The sequence below is a fragment of the Triturus cristatus genome, chromosome 7 (assembly GCF_964204655.1).
Source record: "Triturus cristatus chromosome 7, aTriCri1.1, whole genome shotgun sequence".
In the NCBI taxonomy this organism is placed as follows: domain Eukaryota; kingdom Metazoa; phylum Chordata; class Amphibia; order Caudata; family Salamandridae; genus Triturus; species Triturus cristatus.
In genome coordinates this window covers 61,232,500-61,256,963 of record NC_140590.1, presented here as the reverse complement: position 1 = coordinate 61,256,963, position 24,464 = coordinate 61,232,500, and the positions used below count along the sequence as shown (strand labels likewise).

The window sequence follows — 24,464 nt, the reverse complement described above, 5'->3', positions numbered from 1 at the left end:
GCAGTGGACCCTGTATGTCCCAGCCACTCTGCCGCCACAGGACGGACCCTCTGTGTGTCCCAGCCGCTGCCATGGGGTGGGGGGGGGGGGTGTGGTGGGGGGGGAGAGAAGAGAGACTCAGACGAGACTCTGACCGAGACTCAGACTCTGACCGAGGCTCTGACCGAGACTCTGACTCCACCACCACAGGACGGACCCTCTGTGTGTCCCAGCCACTCCGCCGCCACAGGACGGACCCTCTGTGTGACCCAGCCACCACAGGACCCTTAATGACCAGGATGCTGGCCACGTGTTCTGAAAGCTTAAGCCACCTTTGATGGGCGGTCATGGATTCGCCCTCAGGAGGTGATGCGAGGACAGAGGCATATACAGTATAACACACAAGGTACCATTTCCCCATAGATAGAATGCCCATCCACAGTCGTTACTTAGTTAAAAGAGCAACACCTCAGTAAAGTCAAACATAAACTAACCAGAAATCAGACAATGCCATAAACAAGCCATGCAAGTACCCGGGTACCCCAGAATGTTACTGCTCATGATCATTAATCTCACATCCATATCCTCTCGCCAATCTATATATTGACCATGCAGTAGACATTAATTTGAATTTGATACATCTACAGGCACATAGCATTACATCACAGATGTGTAACGTGGGTGACTTGAAATATAAGGCACTTGGAGGAAAGCAAAGTTCACTGATCTGTACTGGGTTATAGGGAGGAGACAACCCAGAGAGCTGTGACTCGAGGATTATCAGAACGTCCTCCTGGAATGTTGATAAGAAAGAGAGAGAAATGACTTTTCAACTGAATGGACTAGAAGAGGTTGTATCTTCTGTCCTACAACCCGAGGCTGCCCACAGCATTCCTTTTACATACAGATCACCATTTGTGTAGATACATTGTAGGTACAGGGATCTGTCCTTGTTTACCATGCCTTTGTGTCCCTTGTCCCTCTCCCTGCTTGGGTTATGTGTAGATCCCCTTAAGCTGGACGTGGCAGCTCTCGGACCAGTGTGAGCCTGGCCACCGGCCTTCGTTGCAGTCTTGCACCACCTGGCACTTTACCTAGTGGCTTTGAGGCGTGTGTAGTTTTCATTCCAAGAATGACTTCCATGGTGGCTGTTGAAATGTCATAATATTGGTGGAAATGCTTTGCCCTGTGTGGGAGGTGGATATTTGGATATTTTGGATATTTGGAGGTGTATTTATAGAGCGCGACGTTCGCTCCGGAAGGAGCATCATGGCGCTACAAGACCTTGATACCAGAACACAGAGTGGTGTGAGGGGGGCTAGATTGAAGCTTTGGACCAGTCATCGGGAAGATTAAAAATCCAAGTTTTGAGGAGTTTCCTAAAAGGTTTCTCGAGCGTCTGAAGTCTGAGATGTCTTGGCATGCTGTTCCAGGCTCTAATAGCCAGGGCACTGAGAGTTTTACCGCCTTTCAATTTCAGGTTGAATTTGGTAGAGGTCATGAAGTTTTCTTGTGAGGATCGGAGGGAACGACTAGGGTTGTAGTGAGGAAAGCGTCTGGTGAGGTAAGAGGGACCTGATTTGTTAAATGCTCGAAATGCGACCGTGAGAATCTTGAAGAGTATTCTCTTGTGCAGGGGGAGCCAATGTAGGGTTTTCAGGGCTGCAGAAATAGAAGATTTATGTGGAAGTTTTAGAACAAGGCGGGCGGCGGTGTGTAAGACACTTTGGAGTTTTGACAGAGTAGATTTCTTGGTCCCTGCCAGAAGGCCATTACAATAGTCTACTCGTGAGAGGATGAGGGCCACTGTGACTGTCTTTCTGGAGTCAAGGGGGAGAAAGTCAAAGAATTTTCGCAAGGATTTGATTATGCCGAAGCATTTACCTGCTACGCAAGCGGCGTGGAGATCGAATGAGAGGTCAGAATCAAAAAGGACTCCGAGGTTTCTGGCCGAGGTAACCGTCTGAGGGGGAGCTACAGAGTTGTCAGGCCACCATAAGGCAGGGCAAAAAGAGACGTTTTTTCCAATGGGGAGGATCTCGGTTTTATTTGAGTTACAGCGGAGGTGGTTGGCGTCCATCCATTGGAAAACTGCCGTTAGGCAGTGTTTGAGATTGAGCTCTGCCTTGTTTGAGTTGTCATCAAGGGGGATGATAAGTTGGGTATCATCGGCATAGGAAGTTACGGTTATGCCGAAAGATTCTATCAGGGTGAGAAGAGGGATAAGATAAATGTTGAAGAGGAGGGGGCTTAAGATAGACCCTTGGGGGACTCCGGAGGATACCTTTTTCTCGCTTGATTGGAAGGAACCAAGGGTGATGGTTTGGGACCTATCGCTGAGAAAAGATTTAATGCATGATAGGACTGAGTTGGAGATACCGATATCAATAAGTCTATTGATCAGAATGGAGTGGGAAATGGTATCGAAAGCTGCCGTGAGGTCAAGAAGGATCAAGATCGCCTTCTTCCTTTGATCTTGTACGGTTTTAATGGTGTCGGTCAGCTCGATTAGGGCGGTTTCCGTAGAATGTTTGGACCGGAAACCAGATTGCTGGGGATGGAGTAAGTTGTGGGTTTCCAGAAAGGTCTTCAGCTCTTTGTGGACTAGCTGTTCTGTTATTTTACCCAAAGCGGGTAGCAGGGTGATAGGGCGGAGGTTGGTCAAGTCCGTTGGGGATTTGTTCGCCTTTTTCATAATTGGCTTAACCACGCCTTTCTTCCATGAGAGAGGGACAGAGCCGGTACTAAGGGATATGTTGATTATTTCGTTGACAATAGGGTTGACTTCGTTGATGATGAGGTGGAGAATCTTTGGGGGACAGGGGTCAGCGGGGGAGCCCGATTTGCAGGAAAGGATCGCTTCTCTGGTCTGCGCCAGGGTCACTGGAGTGAAATTTTTGAGGCTGTTAGCGGCCAGGCATGGTTGGTCTGGTACGAGGGTGTTGTGTGTTGGAGGGGGAGGGGGAAAGTTTTTTTGAATGGAGGTAATTTTATCGTCAAAGTAATCCGAGATCTTGTCACATAGCTCCTGTGATGGGGGGATTTCGGGTTGAAGAGCTTTGGGATTGGTGAAGGTTCTTACTATTGAAAACAAAGTTTTATGTTTTTGGCTGGCCTCTTTAATGGCATTTACATAATAGGTTCTTTTGGCCGATTTGATGGTGGAGAGGTAGCTTTTCCTCTGCAGTATATAGGAGCATCGGTCGCTATTATCGTAGGTTCTTCGCCATTTCCGTTCTGCTTTCCTACAGAGCAGATGTGCGGAGGCTAAGTCGGTGGTGTACCAGGGAGCTTTGATTTTGGTTTTCTTCAAAGTACTGACCTGGTGATTGGATGGGCATCGTTTGGCAATTTCTAGTGCGAGCCAGTTGTCAAGGCGGACTGCATCTATGTCGATGTTGCCGGATAGAGATGGTGCACTGGTTGGGGAAAAGGGATGGAGGGTTAGATTTTTCTGGACCGTTTTCCAATTGGTAGAGTGAGAATGGGGAAGAGTGCGTTTATGGTTGGTAGAAGGGAGGCAGCTGGAGATATGGAAGGGGATCAGGCAATGATCAGTCCAGATCTGGGGTAGGGGGGATAGGGTAGTGATGGAGGGGAAATTGGAACAAACACCGTCCAAGGTGTGACCAAGGGAGTGAGTAGGTAGCTGGACGCTTTGTTGTAGGTTGAAAATTTCAAGAGTCTGCAGGAAGTTGCTAGTTTGGGAGTCGGCGTCAGTCTCGAGGTGCAGGTTGAAATCTCCCAGTAGGGTAAAGTGGGGGTAGCGAAGTAGGAAGTGTCCTAAAGCGTCGTTAAGAGAGTCTAGAAACTTAGTTGCATTACCTGGTGGGCGGTAGATCAGGCCACCGGAGAGGGAGAGGGATTGGCTGAGTTTGATGGAAAAACCTAGTCCCTCTGCGTCCATGAGAGGGTCCAGGCAGAAGGTGTGGCAGTTAAAGGTGTTCTTCAATATAATTGCTACACCTCCTCCTCTGCCTTTCTGTCTGTCCTGTCTATGGAAGGAGTAACCCTGGGGGAGGGCTACGGCTATATCGGGGTTACTGTCCTCAGTGAGCCAGGTTTCCGTGATCATGAGGCAATCAAGATCATGGTCAATGATAAGGTCGTGGATGTCCTGACTGTGCTTGCACATTGACCGTGCGTTTATCAGGCCACCTTTGAAGGGGGGTCGTTGGTTTTTTGTGGGGGTAAGCAGGTCGGAGTCGAAGTTGAGTGACCAGCGACATTTAGTGCAGCTGGTGGAGCCGACTACTTTTGACAGATCGAACTTACAGGAACAATCGAACCTGCCTCGGAGGCTACGGAGGTCGTTGGAAGCATACCTGATATTGTAGGGGGTTTGGGCAGGGGTTCCTGCGCCTGGCGCGGTCTTGGCGCGGACGGGCGCAGACGAGCTTGCCTTAGGCGCGCCTTCGGCGCGCAAACGGCGCTCCCGCTGCGCTCGTCCGCTGCGCGTCCTATGCAAGCACATTTGTAGAAGAAGGAAGGGGGCGTGGCCTCTAAGTGGGCGGAGTCAGCGCGCACGCCGCAGGTGATGGCGGCTGCAGGCAAGGAGATAGGAACAGCGAGCAGCTTTTAGGATCAGCTGAGCGCTTTAAGGTGAGAGCGAGCGAGCGCTGAAATTATGCTACGTTTTCTTTAAAACACAGATACAATGGTGACACCACACATGAAACAAAGTGCAGTGGGAAGTACAAAGTGATTTAAAACAATGGAGTACCTCCAGCCCCGGCTTCCGCCTCAAGACTGGGTCAGGTGGAAGAGGGATAAAACTGCTGCCATCAGCATATTGTTTCCACCAAGGAGGGTTATCGGGGTTCCAAGGCCATCAACCTTGGAGTACGCTAAGGTGCTCCATGAAGTTATAAATGACTTTATTAAGAATCAACATTGTTCTTCCTTCCCTCACACTCCATCTCCTTCCCTTAGAACAAGTTGTGAATAGAAATAGGTCTTAAGCCTATTTTGGTGGTTCTGCCCCCGCCTGATATACGAAAGGCAAAGAAGAAACTGGCAGTGGCAGAATGACCAGCTTTCCCTCTTCGTCACTCATCCCATCTCAAGACCTTCTAATATATTATGTCCCGTAGACATGAACCTCTGCCTTCATTTTATTGTTTCTTTTTAAGTCTCGCCTACAGGCAAGTGTAGCTGTCGGTTATCAGCAACCTATCGCGGACTGTACCGATGCTTAGAGTGGACTCGCTCAGGCTCTCGCTTCTCATTGGCCGGCCTCCTTGTCAATCTTATTTACTTGCTTCTAATATGAGGGATTTCCTTGCTCCCTTCCTCTTCTTGTGTTTGTCCCTCTCTTGGAACATACCGTGTTTACCATTTTTTTATTGTACCCTTTCACTACTTCCATTTAAGACAATACTTCCTTCCTTTTGCTTTGAGCACTCCATGCCACTCTGTGTTTTCTTTCTCTCTGATCTAGTTTTTGTGCTGCTTCTCCCTCCCCTCAAATCCCAGGCTCCCCGCTCCTCCCGCACTGTATGTGTTTGCTCCTCAGCCCCAGGCGGTCTGGTGCTTCCACCGCCACTGCCTGTTCTGCTTGCTTTTTTGTTTACTCTCCAGTGCTTCTTTCTTGCTCTCCTCCCGCTACTTGCTCAACGATGCCAGTCTGTGGTCTTGACTTGCAACCTTCAACACATTGCGCTGTTGCTACACCGCTCCTTCTGGGACTTTTTTTTCATATATAAATTGTTTTACTTTTAATTTTTTTATTTACTTTTTAAATATCTGCTCCAAGATGGGAGTTCACCGTCTTGGAGTGGTAATTCAAAAGAAACAAATGGCCACTGGGGGGGGGGGGGAGGGCAGGGGGAGGGGGGATTGAGGGGGGGAGAGAGGGAGAGGGTGAGAGGGAGAGGGAGAGAGACACACACCAACCAATGCCTAAGTATACGTCATCAAGGGTGCGCACATCTACATCATCACGCTGAGGCTTTTTGAGGTTAAAATATATTATTATTATTATTTTAGCATACCCCCTGCAATCATCTTTGGGCTCCAGCGTCTTGGACCACCAAATTGAACAGTGTGACACATGCTGCGTCACAGAAAAAAAACAACAACCCCGCTACCTTGTGTCCCACCCAAAACTCCCTAACCGGCTTCTCTCCCCCAAACCCCCGCGACCAAAGTCCAACTTTTACAGGCCAAGTAGCCAGGTCCATGAGAGGCGGTCTCCCATCGCAATTGGGGAAACAAGGTCATGCCTCAGACAGAGCTATGGGGTGAGCATATCGCAGCGTAGCAGGCGTCCATTTAGGGGTCTCTCGGACTACCCAATGCTCGGACCCTCTTCGGCCATGTGAGTTCATTGTAGTCTGCACTAAAGTAAGCCTGTCATGGGCTCCATTGCTTGGCAAATGCCTAGTGAGGCTTTTAAAATATCTATTTTACTATGCTGAACAGGATTGTCAAAGCCAAATGGCGCGACCAGTTGCCTTTGCCGGTAATCATTATAATTTCCTTCTTCTGTAAGAGTGTTCTTTCCCTTCACTCTTGTAGTAATATTTCCTGCTTCCTTCTACCTTCTTGGAAGAGATGCCAATTTGTGTGATTTTAGGTCATTCCAATGTGCTTTATAAACATTGTTATTTTATTTCTTTATTATTTTAATATTGAAGTTTATTGTCAAACATGACTGATCCACCGAAGAGTGTTGACACACGTGTGCTACTATACGCTTGTCTTGCTGAGGATTAGGGGAGTGAACTGGGGGTTCCATGGCAGAACCGGTCTATATCCCCCAGACCATCACATCTTTGTCCGACAAGTACTGACTTACACGAGATGGGCCAAACAGTTCACATAGTCAGTGCTTTCCTGTGTCTGAGGGACGGATGAACATGAGGAAGTTAATAATGCCTCTCGAAGGAGGTCTTCTAGTCGTAGGGCAAGTATGAGCCATGATGGTGACCGCAGACGTCAATGACGCCAGAGTAATCCAGAGCCTGGCTGCATTGAAGAAATTCTTAGTATTGCTAAACCTTGCATTTATATGTCGGTGAGGAAAATTAAAGATTTATTTGTTAATATTTAGATTTTTTTTGCAGTTTTATGTTTTGTATCTCTCTAACCACCCTAAGGGATGACATCATGGATCTGTACACGTCTTAAGAAATTATTTTTGAAAAAGAGAGTTAAACTTTCAGAAATATTACCAAAAAAAAAAGAATCCAACTAGAAGAACTTAAGGTATTCGGAAATCCTCACTGAGAAAAGGAAAAAATCCGGGTTCATTCTTGTGCTAGGGTGTAGTACAACTGGTTGGGGGGTGCATAAGTAGGATTCCTCTGCATATTTTAGGTCCAGAAAATGTCATGGGGAATGGTGGGAGGGGCCAATTTAGGGCTCCTCTTTGCAGTTTCTGTTGAATAGAAGGACCCAGTTGAACCTGTGTGAATGGCGAGGACGGACGACAGGTGAGGTAGATGGTTGTGGGAGTGAGTTCCACTCTTGAATTATGGAGCACGCTCTCTGTTTCTTGAAGCTAAGAGACTCAAGGTGGAGAATATTTTGTTGTGCAAAGCGGGCTTGTAAACTGGCCAGGTGTTCGGTTGCTGGGTTCCCAGCAGTTAAACAGTTGACTGCTGTGAGCCAGGTTAGGGGTTTCTGGACTGGGTGGTGTGGTCGTAGCGGTGAGAGCCTCCAAGTTGGCCTGGCTGCTACATTGAGGTCAGCAGGGCTTTTTAGTGAGAGAGTCCACATTGTGGGATTCCTCCGGGTGATGGTAAAGATGAGGTGACCCCATCTGCAGGGTTGAGCATGGGATCTTGACAGTGGGCTGTGATGGGTTTGATGTCATGCTAGTTGCTCATTCGGGGTACTTCAGATACAGTTTTGAAACATACTTCATTTCAGTCATGCCTACTCAGGTCTCCAACTCGAATGTTCTGAAACAGATTTGCGGAGGGTCCGACTAGCTGATCTGGATAGTGTTGAGCCACTAGGGTGCCACTCTTAGAGGTGGTAGGTTCAAGTGCGAAGCGCGTCATGTGATAGTTTGCTCAGTTCACTCTGAATTTGTTGACCTTAAAATGGACAAATTGTGTGGCGAAGTGTAACATGCACAGTTCTGCCAGTTTGTTTTCGCTACCATTGACGTGATGGATGATGTCAACTCCTACAGAGGATAAGGGCGAGTGTTAATATCTACTACCGGGCAATGGAAGTTGGCGATGCTCTGGGAGTATCTGAATGTCAAGGAATGCATATGAACGAGGGTTGCACCAGCACCTATTGGCTCAATGTAATCCAATCTTGATATGGAGAAAGCCTGCGATAAGATGATATCCATGACGGGTCGGAAGGATGGATTGGACTGGACAAGGTCTTCGTAGAATTAATGATCTCAAGATCACTGTAGCTGATATTATCAGCAAGAAGATGATTCAGATGACGCCACCACAATCATGGAGCACCTCAACTCTCAACTCCACTCAGACTGTAAAACCACCATCGTAGGCACGCTCGCCTATTGACCTCCAGGACCTCGCCCCAGCTTCTGCAACGCCATTTCCGATTTCATCACACTGCTCACCACCGACTCAAAGCACTACATCTTTCTCGGAGACCTCCCTTTCCACCTTGACGAACCTGAGGACAATCATACCGCCAACCTCCTCAAAAGCATGAAAACGCTCAGTCTCACACAACTCGTCGCCAACCCCACCAACATCGTAGAACACACATTCAACCCCCATCTTCACAGCTTGCGACGGAGTCCAGTACAGCCATGTCACCAAACTCACCTGGACCGACCACACCATTGTCCACTTCAACAATATACGTCCTTCCGGCACCACCAAACCACCCCTCACTGAGGCTGGAACAGAGTATCCGAGAGTCATTGGATCAACACTTTAAACTCCTCCAACCTGGACACCTCAACTGACCTAGAACAGGTTGTCGAACTTCTCTGTCTGGATCATCGACTGCGTCAACAGTCTCTCCCCCATTAACCCCACAAGACCCAGGATACCCTCCAAACAGGCCAGCTGGTCACCACAGAACTAAGAACTGCTAAACGCAACTGGAAAGAAGATGGTGCACCAGCAAGGACACTACAGACCGAGGTTCTTACAACACATTGCTCAACCAATACATTACCACCAACTCCTGAAAAGGACGAAAAGGAGTGTCTTGCCAACTGCATCAAGGCCAGTGCCAACTGCAGCAAAGAGCTCTACAACATATCAAAGAGTTCTCCAAACCATTAGCCTCCACAAATATAATCACCCTCTCCCAGGAACTCTGTGACTCCCTAGCGGACTTCTTCCACCACAAGATCTCCGACATCTACAAAGACTTCAAGCCCCAACCCACCGCCACCGACAGCCTCATTGCTCCTACAGAGGAACACCTTAACCACCTGGGACCAACTCGCCTCTCAAAACTCCTCCGTCATCATTAACTCTGTCCTCTCAGAAGCAACAATGGACCCATGCCCCCACGACATCTTCAACCCTGGGCGCAAGACGACGAGCAACAAACTCACCACCATCTCCAATGCATCCATTGCCACGACTACCTTCCCCGATGAATACAAACAAGCTGAAGTTAAACCCCTCCTTAAACCGTCCGCCAACCCCCACAAACTCAAGAATTTCTGCCCCATTTCTCTGCTCTCTTTCCCCACCAAGATCCTAGAAATAGCCATCATCCACCAACTCCCATAACAGCTGGAGAACAACCTTCTGGAAAGCTCCCAATCTGGTTTCTGCACCAACCACTGCACCAAAATCGCCCTCATTGCTGCCACTGACAATATCGGAACCCTCCATGACCAAGGAGAACAGCAGCCCTGATCCTCATTGACCTCTCAGCAACATTCGACACCGTATCCCACCACACACTTATCAAGGGACTCCACCACATCGGAATCCAAGGAGACGTCTTCGGATGGATCGGTTCCTTCCTCATTGGAAGAACCCAGAGAATCTGCCTGCCTCTCTGCACGCCGACACAAAAGCATCATCTGCAGTATACCTCAAGGCTCTTCCCTCAGCCCCACCCTGGTGAACACCTACATGACCCCCCTGGCCGACATCATTCGAACGCATGGACTAAACATCATATACTACGCTTACGAAACCTAGCTCCTCCTCTTACTATTGGAAGAGCCCTCCAACACCAAGGCCAGCTTCCACGGGTGCATGATGAACACCGCAGATTGGATAAAAGACAACTGCCTGAAACTCAACACAGAGAAAACAGAAGTACTCCTCTTCTGGAACAATACCTCCCTGTGGAACGACTCCTGGTGGGCTGCTGAACTGGGTCCCCCTCCCCCATGCCAACAGACATTGGCCGCCACCTCTGCATCATCCTGGACAGCAGGCTCACCATGAAAAGCCGGATTAACGCAGTCTCCTCCGTCTGCTTCCCCCGTCTTCGCATGTTCCTCAAGATCTTCAAATGGCTCCCGATCAACACCAGATAAACCGTCACCCAAGCCCTAGTTACCAGCCATCTGGACTACGACAACGCACTATATGCAGGAATCAACTCGCACCTCCTGAACAGTCTACAGACCATACAGAATTCTGCGGCCAGACTCATCCTCTACCTCCCCACGTGGACCTATATCATCCCCTACCTCCGGAAGCTCCTCTGGATCCCGTTCGAAGAGATGCCACATCAAGGTACCGATCCACGGATACAGAGCCCTGCACTGCAAAGGACGAGCATACATCAACCACCGCCTGAACCACCGCCAACCCCTCCCACAACTGTGCTCCAGCTCCCTCCATCTTGCTCACACCCCTCGCGTACATCGAAGCCACAGCGGAGGTCTTTCCTTCACTTACCTTTGCAGCCAAGTACTGGAACGACCTCCCGCTTCACCTCTGTACCTCACCCTTGCTACGGGACTTCATCATGGGACCCTGTCCGACTGAGCCTCCGCAGCAAGATCCTCAGCGCCTGGATACCCTCACGGGTGATCAGCAGCGCTTTACAAGTCATGGTTGATCCTCAGCGCCTGGATACCCTCACGGGTGATCAGCAGCGCTTTACAAGTCATGGTTGATCCTCGGCGCCTGGATACCCTCACGGGTGATCAGCAGCGCTTTACAAGTCATGGTTGATCCTCAGCGCCTGGATACCCTCACGGGTGATCAGCAGCGCTTTACAAGTCATGGTTGATCCTCAGCGCCTGGATACCCTCCCAGGTGATCAGCCGTACTTTACAAGTCATGGTTGATCGTCAGCGCCTGGATACCCTCACGGGTGATCAGCAGCGCTTTACAAGTCATGGTTGATCCTCGGCGCCTGGATACCCTCACGGGTGATCAGCAGCGCTTTACAAGTCATGGTTGATCCTCAGCGCCTGGATACCCTCACGGGTGATCAGCAGCGCTTTACAAGTCATGGTTGATCCTCAGCGCCTGGATACCCTCACGGGTGATCAGCAGCGCTTTACAAGTCATGGTTGATCCTCAGCGCCTGGATACCCTCCCAGGTGATCAGCCGTACTTTACAAGTCATGGTTGATCGTCAGCGCCTGGATACCCTCACGGGTGATCAGCAGCGCTTTACAAGTCATGGTTGATCCTCGGCGCCTGGATACCCTCCCAGGTGATCAGCCGTACTTTACAAGTCATGGTTGATCCTCGGCGCCTGGATACCCTCACGGGTGATCAGCAGCGCTTTACAAGCCATGGTTGATCCTCGGCGCCTGGATACCCTCCCAGGTGATCAGCCGTACTTTACAAGTCATGGTTGATCCTCGGCGCCTGGATACTCTCACGGGTGATCAGCAGCGCTTTACAAGTCATGGTTGATCCTCGGCGCCTGGATACCCTCACGGGTGATCAGCAGCGCTTTACAAGCCATGGTTGATCCTCGGCGCCTGGATACCCTCCCAGGTGATCAGCCGTACTTTACAAGTCATGGTTGATCCTCGGCGCCTGGATACCCTCACGGGTGATCAGCAGCGCTTTACAAGTCATGGTTGATCCTCAGCGCCTGGATACCCTCACGGGTGATCAGCAGCGCTTTACAAGTCATGGTTGATGATGGTGGATGATGATGGGGCCACAAGATTTGTCAGAGGACTTTTGAGAGAGTTCTGCTCTATGGTTCAGTGAGTGTGTTTGGAGGGAGTCTTGTGGTCTCGGGTGGGAGTGCCGCAGCTCTCCCTTGAGGTGTTGTCTCTGCACAAGATCTTTAAAGGAGACGAGTGAGTGATGGAGGGGGAGCAGCGGTGCACTGGATCCCGATCTGGGGTGTCTCAACGGAGTGCGAGGTACTGTGTGGCATACTCGAGGATGGGCTTCTTGTGATTGGGCAGCGAGAAGCCGCTGGACAGGGACCGCCCCGTAACCGAGGTCTTTCCTGGTAATGCGCCACCGTGAAGCCTAGTTTAACTCCCCCCATATTCCCACACTCGGGTGGGGGGGGGGGGGGGGGGGAGGGGTGGAGAAGGGTCCCAGTACCATCTGAGACCCACACCCGCCGCTTCATTCTTTTTAGCTGCTACTTGGGGTGGCGTCTGCCGTGGACTCCTCTCAGCGGTTCCGGTGTTTCACTCTAGCTTGGAAGCGATGCTCTGACCAGGTCCCGAGGTGACGCAGTCTCTTTAAAGAGGCCCCTCCGCGGCACGAGCGTACCCTGGGATCAGAGGTGGGGCCGCCACGTCAGCCCCACTATTGGTGGGGCTCAGCCCCATGTCACGTGAGCAGCTCCATCGAGCGTGTGGGGTGCCCTGATCCAGGGGGCGCATGATGGTCCCTGCGAAAGACGCCGAACTGAGCGCACACCCCAGAACCCTGGCCGAGCCTCTCATTCAGTAACCGGGTATAGCGCCAACAAGCCAGCGGCGGACACTCGGGCTGCCCCTGCGTGGAAAGCGGGGGATGAGACCTTAAATAGGTGCGAGGCCTAATTGGCAAACTCAGTGACGTCACTTCGTGAGAGGTAGGGCTGCCACAAGCTTACCTTCTCTCTTGCTCTCATAGTCGAGGTGCGAGGTGTGCCCTGTATGCATTTAAACGTCATTTTACGGTGAGTGGGTTTTCATGCAACAGCCACGCAATGATGCCCCCTAGCCTGTCACTGCAAAGCATCGAATGCTTGAGGCATGGCACGAGCCACTTTTAACCAACCATGCCTGCCTCTGTAAACCTCGACTCACCTGCCAGGCAACGCGACACAAAACACAGAATGCAGATGTTGATTTAGGAAGAGGAGCGCCGGCGTTCGCCTTTATAGATCGAACTCGTCGTGTTAGTGTCCGTGGTGAAATGAACTGGTGACACATTTTGTAAAGCGCCTTATGCGGCCTGGGTTCTCCTTACACGCAGGGATTGTAGAGGTTTGTAAACTGGAGTTTTATTATTACTAGCGCTGCGAAGTGGCCTCCTGGCTGCATTAACACTGCACCTGAAACAACAACAAAGTAAATGTCAAATGTGAAAGGTGCATTTAAAATACATTTAGCTTTGAAATGTATTGTTGACCCATTGTAAATCAAATGCCTCTATTCCACTTTGAGGGAGCTGACCTTCTAAGTGACTCACAACGACAGCATTTTATATCGCCGGGGGTTATGCCTGACTGGTAATTCAAAGAGGGCCGTTTTTCGACAGTAAAATGAGTGCTCTGTATTTAAAGTGGTTATGCTTTGGCGCTAATGCTCTGAACGCGAGAGGCGGCCTGCAGTCCTGCATTGTGCGTCTCACAAATCCCCCAGAAGCCATTGCGTATGCTAATCGCTCTCACAGGCTCCTGGCAGGAGACACAAGCAGGTGCCTCGGGCAGGCAGTGCCAGGGCACCGGACGTGTACCCTGCCTGGCATACATTATTGGTGAGGATTGAGCCCAGCATCACTGGTAACTTGGCGCCAGTGAACCCAGGGTGGTGCCAAGGGACGGCTGCCCTCCTGCAGCTTGCCCCGCCCCTGACCACTGGGCGTGGCCCTAGTGCCTGCAATCAGCCCCTCCACCTGAACTGGCCCGTCATTACGGGGCAGGGTATGGATCCAAAGCATACACGCAGAGGTACTTCCACGTGGGAGGCCGCTAACAGGCAGGCACATAAGAACGAAATTCGGGGGGGGGGGGGGGCGCAAAGTCTTCCAGCCATAGGCAGAATGGCTGTAAGAAGGGGTGAAAACACAACAAAAGCCTCGTTAACGAGTAAATGGTCTTTTAAAGACCCGTGAAGTACTCGGGTGCGGCTGCAATTAGACGGACGCCAGCCCGTGAGGCTGTCTCAGCCCGGCTGACACACACGGGGGGGGGGGGGGCTAAAGCCCGGTGAGCCCAATGGGTGTTGCGCGCCTGGCCGCTAACTTAAAGCAATATTTGACTTCAACAATGGGCAGCCCCCGCCTGGGTCGGGTTTGTTCTCGCGCATGCGTGAGATACTGTGGTTTGTAAGATTCGGTAACAAGGAACAGAAAACAATAACGAAACGCGTTAATTCTGTATTCAAGATGCAGTTCTAACAAGGAGTGTGCGCTAAGTGTGAATTCTCACTACAATGAGACTGCTGCTCTCACTGGGGGGGGGGGGGGGGTTGCCTCACTGCAGTGGGCCTGTCTGTTGTCTCTCTGCAGTGGGCCTGTCCTTTGTCTCTCTGCGGTGGGCCTGTCCCTGGTCTCGCTGCGGTGGGCCTGTCCCTTGTCTCGTTGCGGTGGGCCTGTCCCTTGTCTCGCTGCGGTGGGCCTGTCCCTTGTCTCACTGCGGTGGGCCTGTCCCTTGTCTCGCTGCGGTGGGCCTGTCCCTTGTCTCGCTGCAGTGGGCCTGTCCTTTGTCTCTCTGCGGTGGGCCTGTCCCTGGTCTCGCTGCGGTGGGCCTGTCCCTTGTCTCGTTGCGGTGGGCCTGTCCCTTGTCTCGCTGCGGTGGGCCTGTCCCTTGTCTCACTGCGGTGGGCCTGTCCCTTGTCTCGCTGCGGTGGGCCTGTCCCTTGTCTCGCTGCGGTGGGCCTGTCCCTTGTCTCGCTGCGGTGGGCCTGTCCCTTGTCCCTTGTCTCTCTGCGGTGGGCCTGTCCCTTGTCTCGCTGCTGCGGGCCTGTCCCCTGTCTCTCTGCGGTGGGTCTCCACCGTGTCTCGCTGCGGTGGGTCTCCACCATGTCTCGCTGCGGTGGGTTTCCACCGTGTCTCTCTGCGGTGGGTCTCCACCGTGTCTCTCTGCGGTGGGTCTCCACCGTGTCTCTCTGCGGTGGGTCTCCACCGTGTCTCTCTGCGGTGGGTCTCCACCGTGTCTCTCTGCGGTGGGTCTCCACCGTGTCTCTCTGCGGTGGGTCTCCACCGTGTCTCTCTGCGGTGGGTCTCCACCGTGTCTCGCTGCGGTGGGTCTCCACCGTGTCTCGCTGCGGTGGGTCTCCACCGTGTCTCGCTGCGGTGGGTCTCCACCGTGTCTCGCTGCGGTGGGTCTCAGACTCCACCGTGTTTCACTGTGGTGGGTCCCCACTGTGCCTCGGTGCAGTGGGACTCCACTGTGCCTCGGTGCAGTGGGTCTCCACTGTGTAAGGCTGCCCGGGGGGGGGGGTGCGCAGCGGCCCGCCCCTTTGAGGGCGGCCGCCTTAGTGCCACAGGAAGGCACAGGGGTGGGAGGTCGTGTCCCTGGGAATGACCTAGGGAGACCCCAGCAGAGAGCTGCTTCCGGCGGGGAGGAGCCAGGGGGGGGTACATATTCTGTCTCCGCCCCCTCCTCGCCTTACTGGATCTAGGGGAAGCACTGGCAGCTGCGGGTTGCAAATAATAGGGGACTTTGGTGGGGGGCCCTGGTAGTGACGGTGGCCACTCCCAAGGCTGTGGAGGAGTTACAGGGCGATCCAGGGTCTGCACTTACCAAGGGGTACAGCATGCAGCAGCACCATGGGGTGCTAAGCCAGGATACCCAGGGATGTTTAGCGGGTCCCCTGGAAGAACGACGGCGCCCCGCTAACCGACAGGCGGTTGTGGGTCTGAGCAACCGGGGGCTGCCATTTATGCTCCGCCCACCCATCACGGGGGGGCGTGTGTAGCAAGTGGACTGGTGGTCCACAGGTGGGAGGGGGGGACCCTCCCAACATTAGGTATACACCAATTGGCGTTGCCATGGTGACTCTAGGCTTATCAGACGGGCAGGCGGCACAGGGGCTGGCCTGCCCTGGGATCGCCCGTAAGATAACCCACCATGTTTGCATATTGCTTATGCTAATAAACCTGCAGCAATATTTCTCCACTTGCATTCAGTGTCGTGTGTTTTATTTTTGTACTTATGTATGTTGTGATAACTGTTGCCGATATTGGCACTATGTAAGGCTGCCCGGGGGGGGGGTGCGCAGCGGCCCGCCCCTTTGAGGGCGGCCGCCTTAGTGCCACAGGAAGGCACAGGGGTGGGAGGTCGTGTCCCTGGGAATGACCTAGGGAGACCCCAGCAGAGAGCTGCTTCCGGCGGGGAGGAGCCAGGGGGGGGTACATATTCTGTCTCCGCCCCCTCCTCGCCCTCTTGTCCGCTCGTTCGCCTTGCCCGCCCATCCGCTTACCCGGCGTCCGGAGGGACAATAGGGGGGCCAGGTTTTTTCTAACAATTCTCGCTTTGTGTTGCAGGAGGAGTTACAGGGCGATCCAGGGTCTGCACTTACCAAGGGGTACAGCATGCAGCAGCACCATGGGGTGCTAAGCCAGGATACCCAGGGATGTTTAGCGGGTCCCCTGGAAGAACGACGGCGCCCCGCTAACCGACAGGCGGTTGTGGGTCTGAGCAACCGGGGGCTGCCATTTATGCTCCGCCCACCCATCACGGGGGGGCGTGTGTAGCAAGTGGACTGGTGGTCCACAGGTGGGAGGGGGGGACCCTCCCAACATTAGGTATACACCAATTGGCGTTGCCATGGTGACTCTAGGCTTATCAGACGGGCAGGCGGCACAGGGGCTGGCCTGCCCTGGGATCGCCCGTAAGATAACCCACCATGTTTGCATATTGCTTATGCTAATAAACCTGCAGCAATATTTCTCCACTTACATTCAGTGTCGTGTGTTTTATTTTTGTACTTATGTATGTTGTGATAACTGTTGCCGATATTGGCACTATGTCTCTCTGCGGTGGGTCTCCACTGTGTCTCTCTGCGGTGGGTCTCCACTGTGTCTCTCTGTGGTGGGTCTCCACCGTGTCTCTCTGCGGTGGGTCTCCACTGTATCTTATTGTAGTGGGTCTGAAGTTAGTCTCGCTGATTAACAGTCTGTTGCCACCACTGTATGGCGCTCACAACTCTGAGTTCTGGTGTTTTCGGTTAATACTCCCTATTATTCTCGCTTTCTGTATTGCAACATGCTGACAACTGATCGATAGGTGGTATTGTTTCCTGTTACAGATTTCATCCTTCGATCTCCCGATACTTCACTGTACTTCTCGCTGCACAAGTTTACCAGCACTTCCTGGATAGCTTCCATGTTTGTGTCTGAGCCTGCCTGCTCTCCAAACACTCTAATTTACATAAAGTAACGGGATAAGGGTTGAAATGACAAGATGTATCAAATAACAAATTCATGTCTTCTGTGTTATAAGTAACTTTTCACTCTCCAGGCTCTGTTGTGCTTTCGTGTTACATGTTTACACTTAATTATTTATTTGTAATTGACGGGGCTGTTGTTATGTTTATTTTTTTTATCCTTCTTTGTTTCTCATATTCCATTATGTTGGACTCTAGTTGATGGTTTATTTCTTAATTTCTGATTGTATTTACTTAGAAGCCCTGATGAAGCTACACTAAGATTAATTAAGGCGTGAAACGTGTTGACTTTGGCTCCTTGGTCCGTGCGTTCAGTTATTAAAAAGCTCGATCTAAGCATGGAGCAAATAAAAAAACATCAATTTGCTACTAACTTTTGCTCCAATAATTTTCTTTAATTGAAAGAACAAGCAGCGCTTGTCTCTCATATTCAATGTTAGTAGGGCCTGGGAGGAACCCTACCTTCCCTGCGGTGTCTCTGCAGAGGGTCTGAGGTCTGGGTTGCCTTCCAATCCAGTGTCTATTTGAGGCGTCCTCATACGGCGTAGTGCCACAGTGCACCATCCTCCTGTGGTGCAGGGCATGGGTCTTGTGCCGTGTAGGGTATGTGTTAATGCCTCTATACTGTACTCCACACCTTTATTTATATCTAGTTCCCTGCAGTAAGGTGGGCGCGTGGTGCACCATTCCTTCGTTGGCTCCTGTTCCGCAGCATAGCAGACGTGTCAGGGCCCTAATGCAAGCAAGGAAAATGGCCCCCAACCCCTAATGGGTGGTAAAAATAGAAGCGAACCCATATTTGGGGTGAAATAGCCCCTCACAGCCTTGTGCTCTGGGGCACTGCACCTGCTGCACTGTAGTTAGCTCTGATGACCATTCCCCCTCTGGTCATATGGTGCCTCGCGCAGTGCTGCGATCTAGAGCTGGCCCACGGGGGGGGGGGGGAAGGGGGGGGGGGGTTCAGTGTTTGTGTGCAGAGTTGTAACCCTATGCTTAAATGGAGTCCCGTGTTATGCACCATGCTTGTGTTTAGATGTATGGGGGTAGTATGACCCTGTCCCAGCCCTGCATCCTTCCTGTCCGGTTGAACACCCTCTTTTGTCCTGTGTTGCAGGAACACCTTTCGTGCTCATGGAAAACCACCCCGACACCGTGCTGGAGGGCGATGACGTCACTCTGGAGTGCCTGTCAAATGACGACGAAGACATGAGCGGATACACGTTCCAGAAATACAGCAAGGTATGATCCAGCGGGCTCCCTCCCTCCGGGCCGGGGTGGAAACCGGAACCAGCCCGGCAGGTGTTGAAGAGTCTCCCACTGCAGGAGGCCACAGCTGGAATGGGGCCGCTGGTCAAGTCATTGCCTCCAGTCCTGCTCGGACAGCAGCCCCCTGCCCCTCGGTCCAGGGTGGACATCCCAGAGTGTCATGGCGGCCGGTCCAGCCTGCCCTCCACGTGTCTCTATGGTTATACTCCCTTCCTAGGGCATGGATTGAGGGGTGGGGAGCTGGGGAGGGGGCACCTTTATGTGTGCAAACATTAAACCATGCATAGGTTGAATTGATGGAGGAAAAGTCTGAAAGCTGATCAAGCATACAGGGTAAAATTACCCCACACCCCTCCCCCCGTCACTGGTGAGTTGCAGAAGTCATCCTGCAGCGCTGCCATGTAGAAGTCCGATCTGTAGAGAAGCAAAACGCATGAAAGGATGCCCTGTAATCTTGTGAGGTTAATCAGATGAAAAATGAACCAGGTGCTTGGTTCTAGTGCAGGCCTTTAACCTTCACGACTGTCGCTCGGTCTCCGGTACTGTACTCTCCTGTCCTTTAACCCTCACGACTGTCGCTCGGTCTCCGGTACAATACTCTCCTGTCCTTTAACCTTCACGACTGTCGCTCGGTCTCCGGTACAGTACTCCCCTGTACTTTAACCTTCGCGCCTGTCGCTTGGCAGTGCTTTAAATGGGAAAAAATAAGTGTAGGTACTCATTAAATCGAGCTAGGGGCGTGGCTAGTGGGCGGGGTAAGAGGCGGGGTGTGACATGATGGCTAGTGGGCGGGGTTAGAGGCGGGGCGTGACATGATGATACTAGGACATTTCTATAGAGTATTCATTTTGCCCGTGCATTTCCTTTGATAGTAGCTTCAAACTTCCCATATATGCAGATTAACAGCTGCATATCGTGATAAAGAGTGGTGTGAATACCTGCTGGGAGCAGGCCCTAAATCATAATAGAAGGAGCTTTTAAATCAATACATTCAAGCCATCAACCGCACTATTCAGGCTAATTATGAGTGTGCCTTAGAATAAAAGAGATTCTGGAATACCAGCATTAATAATCAGTACTACGCCAGTTGCAGGACATACCAAAACATGTGAGAAAAGTATCAATATAAACAAAAAAAGTGTTAACTCATTACACAAAATAAAGACCAAACACGATATGTTAAGGTTTCCTTGTCTTGCAATATTTCCAGCTTCTCACTGTCATACTGTTCCTACTTGGTTGCTATTGGCACAATACTTCAAATACACACAGAAACAAGCAGACAATGCACACACAAAAGCATTCCACGCATTTCTTTAAAACTACCTCCTGAGATTGTCCACATTCTTTTCCTCTCTGAGCTCGCTTTTTCTCTCACACTGAAACATACACAGAAGCAGGCGCGCACACCAGGTGCGCAACGTCCATTGGGATCAAAGGGCTTCAAGCCCCCTCCCGACCCCCTCCCCCCACCCCTCCATCGTGTGTGTCAGCCCGGGCCGAGACAGCTTCCCTGGCACACACAGAGCCGCACCTGAGTACTTCACAGGTCTTTAAAAGACCATTTGCATGTGCATGAGGCTTGGTTGTTTTTTTCACCCCTTTTAAGAGCCCCTGCAGCTCCACTCTGCCTATTGGTGGAAGAATTACCCCCCAGAAATGTGCCTCTAGTTGCGCCTCTGGTGCACACGCACACACACACACTCTACACTTGGGATCGTTACGGCACAACAAGCACAGTGTGAATGTGATTGACAGAGAAGGGCTTTAATGGGCCCTTCTCTATCAAACACAGCAGGGCGTGAAAATTCCAAAACAGGGACATCCTTTGCATAAAGCAGGAGTCGCTGCTGAATGGTTCAGCCGTTACTCACCTACGAGCTGGAGAAGCGCTTTGGCTGTCAGAGGGCCGTACAGATCTGCTCCCCTCTGACTGCCTTGAGCTTCGCAGCACTAAAACCAATTAATTTACCTCCAATGAGTACCGGTACTCTCCTTAGCAGTGAAGAAGTGCCGGTACTCTGATCGGTAAAAATAAGAAGTGCCGGTACTCAGTACCGGTGAGTACCGGCCCATTTAAAGCACTGTCGCTTGGTCTCCGGTACCGTACTCTCCTGCCCTTTTTAACCTTCACAACTGTGGCTCGGTCTCCGGTACAGTACTCTCCTGTCCTTTAACCTTCACGACTGTCGCTCGGTCTCCGGTACAGTACTCTCCTGTCCTTTAACCTTCGCGCCTGTCGCTCGGTCTCCGGTACAGTACTCTCCTGTCCTTTAACCTTCGCGCCTGTTGCTCGGTCTATGGTACAGTACTCTCCTGTCCTTCATCCTTCGCGCCTGTTGCTCGGTCTCCGGTACAGTACTCTCCTGTCCTTTAACATCCTGAGAAAAGTTCAGAAGGCCCTGGGAGCACGGTTGGATTATGGAATCCCATCCCACTCTGAAAGAAGCCCCCTCGCCTCCCGTTCAGTGCAGAAGAGTCTTTCTGTAGGCAGAGATTCCTTCAGTGTTCAGATAAAGTATGTAGGTTCATCTGCTCGGGCTCTCTTTACTTGTTCATCTGCTCGGGCTCTCTTTACTTGTTCGTCTGCTCTGGCTCTCTTAACTTGCTTTAAGCCTTTAGTTTCCAGGAGAGGAGCAGTGAATGTGTCATGGGTCTCTTAGCTTACTTCGTGCCTTTATTTGTTTTGCTTCCACACACGTTTCACCCTTTATGGCTCCTTATGCCTAGGGCCTTCTCAAGGTTGGAGCATCATGGTTCAGAAATATCAGTCACTCTAGAGTGAACTCCTGTCTGGCAGTGGTGCTGTGCTTTTCCACCAGAATATCAACTACAAAATATTGTCTGCCCAAAATTCCAAGTCCTAAATATTGATGACCTAAATGTTGTGAAAGTGAGTGTACATAGGTAAGTGTAGGTGCGCATGGGTAAGTGTAGATGCGCATGGTTAAGCGTTGGTGTACATAGGTTCACATAGGTAAGTGTAGGTTCACATAGGTAAGTGTAGGTGCACATAGGTAAGTGTAGGTGCGCTATACTTATCCTCACATCATATCATCCAGTCTTTTCACACACCTCGAAGTCTCTTCTTAAGCCATTCTTGTCATTTTTCAACACAGGCCACCCGCTTCTAGCCTAGGGAAGCGCTCTCCAAACTGAGGTTGGGAGGGGTTGATATTATGGGTTATTGGTGGGGGGACTGGGGGGGGGGGGGAAGGGGGCTAGCGAGCTCCAGGCTCTGACCATCAGGACCTTTGAATAAGCCTCAGATGAACATAGTCCGAGATCATGCTAGAAATCTACATAACTCCTATTTTAGTGAAATAAAAGGAGTGAAGGAGAGCCACTCTGTAATAGGCGACGCGGCAGTCACCGATAATCCTGGGACGCTGCTAGCTGTGCTGTGTGTATGCCGTGCTTTTACCATTGCCTGATTACTTTTTAACGCTATCTCGTTGCTGTGAAGTCCTTGCTCAGAATTTTTAACTTCATCTGTTCAATTCATTTTACTTGTGAAAGCGCTCACCTGCTCTTTTCTCCCTGGCCCCGGTCCGACGCGGCAAGTGCCGTTGCGCGGAGGGCTATTGGGAGCATATACCACTTCCTGCTGGGGTCAGCGCACCAGTTGTTTTTGGCGCCCCACCAGCATTTTAAGCCACTCAATGCGCACGCGCAGCGGGCGTGCCAAAGGCAAGCCCGTCTGCGCCTGAACCGGGCCCAGGGCCACCCCCCCTGGTCCTGAGCATCCAGACTATAAGATACTTAGTTACTCAGCCATGGAATTGGTAAACCTACGCCCAGCACCTATTAATGGATGTATGCGTATGGTGTTAGATGCCAACAGTGGCCTCCTAAAGCCTGTCCTCATTGTAATTACCTACCTTCTCCACGACTTAATCGTCAGGCCTGTATAGCACACTCCTCTAGCCCTGACAGTGCAAACATCAGCGCAGCACTCATCAATGCGCGCTCTCTAGTTAAACATAAACACGAAATTGCGGACCTGATGATTGATCATCAACTCGATGTTCTTTTTATAACGGAAACCTGGACAGATCCTTCATCGGGACCGGATCTCACAGATGCTACCCCAGAGGTCTATACAGCATTAAGGCAAGTCCGAGTTAACAAAAAAGGTGGTGGGCTAGCAATAATTTTTCGCAACAGCCTCGCAGCTAAAATCGAATACATCCTGTTAGAAAGGATAGACGGACCGGGAGGGTCGGCCGGGGTCAGGAGGAGAGGTCTCCGGGGAGAGCCGTCTCCAGCGATCGTACAGACAAGTAACTTCCCCCCCCCACAGACAGATACCACACACGGATAAGGTTCAGTGTTCTTTATAAGCACTTCTTAAGGTACGGTTGAATGGTACAAGGAGGTCTGGACTCAGGTGTCCCCTCAATTCAAGTCTCTCAGAGCAGGGTAAGGGGTAGCGGGACAGTCTGTCTACCAGTCAGGTAGTTTGGATGAGATGATGATTAGCTCACAATCCTCGAGCTTAGTTGGTGCGGGCCGCGGCAGCGCCAGCAGGTCCCGGAAAGATGGTCGATGTACGGTCCGCGGCAGCGCCAGCAGGTCCCGGTGAGGATGGTCGTTACAACGGGCCGCGGCAGCGCCAGCAGGTCCCGGAAAGATGGTCGATGTACGGTCCGCGGCAGCGCCAGCAGGTCCCGGTGAGGATGGTCGTTACAACGGGCCGCGGCAGCGCCAGCAGGTCCCGACGAGGATGGATGTTGTAGAAGGCCGCGGCAGCGCCAGCAGGCAGGACGATGGTTCACAAGAGCGGGCTACGGCAGCGCCAGTAGTCCGTCAAGGCTGAGTTCTCTCGGTGTCTCTCGACTCCAGGATACAACTGCCTTCCTGCTCCGGAGTTGCCCCAGTTATAGGGCAGGCGCTCTTTGATGTCCGGACCCTCGCACTTGGAGGTCGGAGGGCCCGGGATGAAGGTGTCCAGACACCCAGCAGGGGGTGGAGCCCGCGCCTGGGGGAGCTGGAGGCGATCGGCACCTGGCGGGGGAAGAGCTCTTGACACTTCGTCCTCCCATTGACCTGCCAAGTGGTCCGCTCACCTCCCGGGTGGATGGTGGTGCCGGGATGTCGGGGCCGGTCAGGCCCGGGGTTAGGGTCGGGGCGAGGCCACGCGGCCTCGTGGTGCAGGGCCCAAGATGGCGGCTTGAACCGGCCGGGGGAGCCGGTGGGGCTGGGCCCCGTGATGAGTAGAGGTCCGAGGGCAGAAGATCCGTCGGGAGACGGGGTACGGGTGCTTTTCGTGGGTTATGCCTGGTGGGCCGGAGCTCGGGCCCTGTCGTGCGGGGAGGGAGCAAGCCCTTCGTGTGGCCTGTCCAACATGCGTCCCCCCCAGCTGAAGGCGGGGAGAGTCACCCATCTCCTTGGGGACTCTCTTCGTCGAGGCGGAAAAAGCGGGACAGGCCATCCGCGTTGGCGTGGTCTTGGCCTGGTCGGTGCTCCACAGTGAAGTCCATTCCCTGCAGGGAAATGGACCAGCGCAAGAGTTTTGGGTTCTCCCCCCGCATCTGCATCAGCCACTGCAGGGGTCGATGGTCGGTTTGTACCCGGAAGTGGGTACCGAAGAGATAGGGCCGGAGCTTTTTGAGGGCCCACACCACTGCGAAGGCCTCCCTCTCGATGGTGCTCCAGCGCTGTTCTCGGGCCAGGAGACGTCGACTGATGAAGGCCACCGGCTGGTCATGACCTTCGGGGTTTAACTGAGAAAGGACGGCTCCGATGCCGTGGTCGGAGG

The 24,464-nt window shown here is 52.1% G+C and overlaps 1 protein-coding gene across 1 annotated transcript in view; it reads left to right on the top strand.

Annotated features, from left to right (window-relative positions):
• Nucleotides 1–24,464, top strand: part of LOC146808808 (uncharacterized) — a 185,068-nt gene that overhangs the window by 74,208 nt on the left and 86,396 nt on the right. Inside the window, exon 2 of the mRNA XM_085615634.1 lies at nt 18,552–18,676. Coding sequence (XP_085471760.1) covers nt 18,552–18,676 — 125 coding nt within the window. The remainder of the gene's footprint in view (nt 1–18,551; nt 18,677–24,464) is intronic.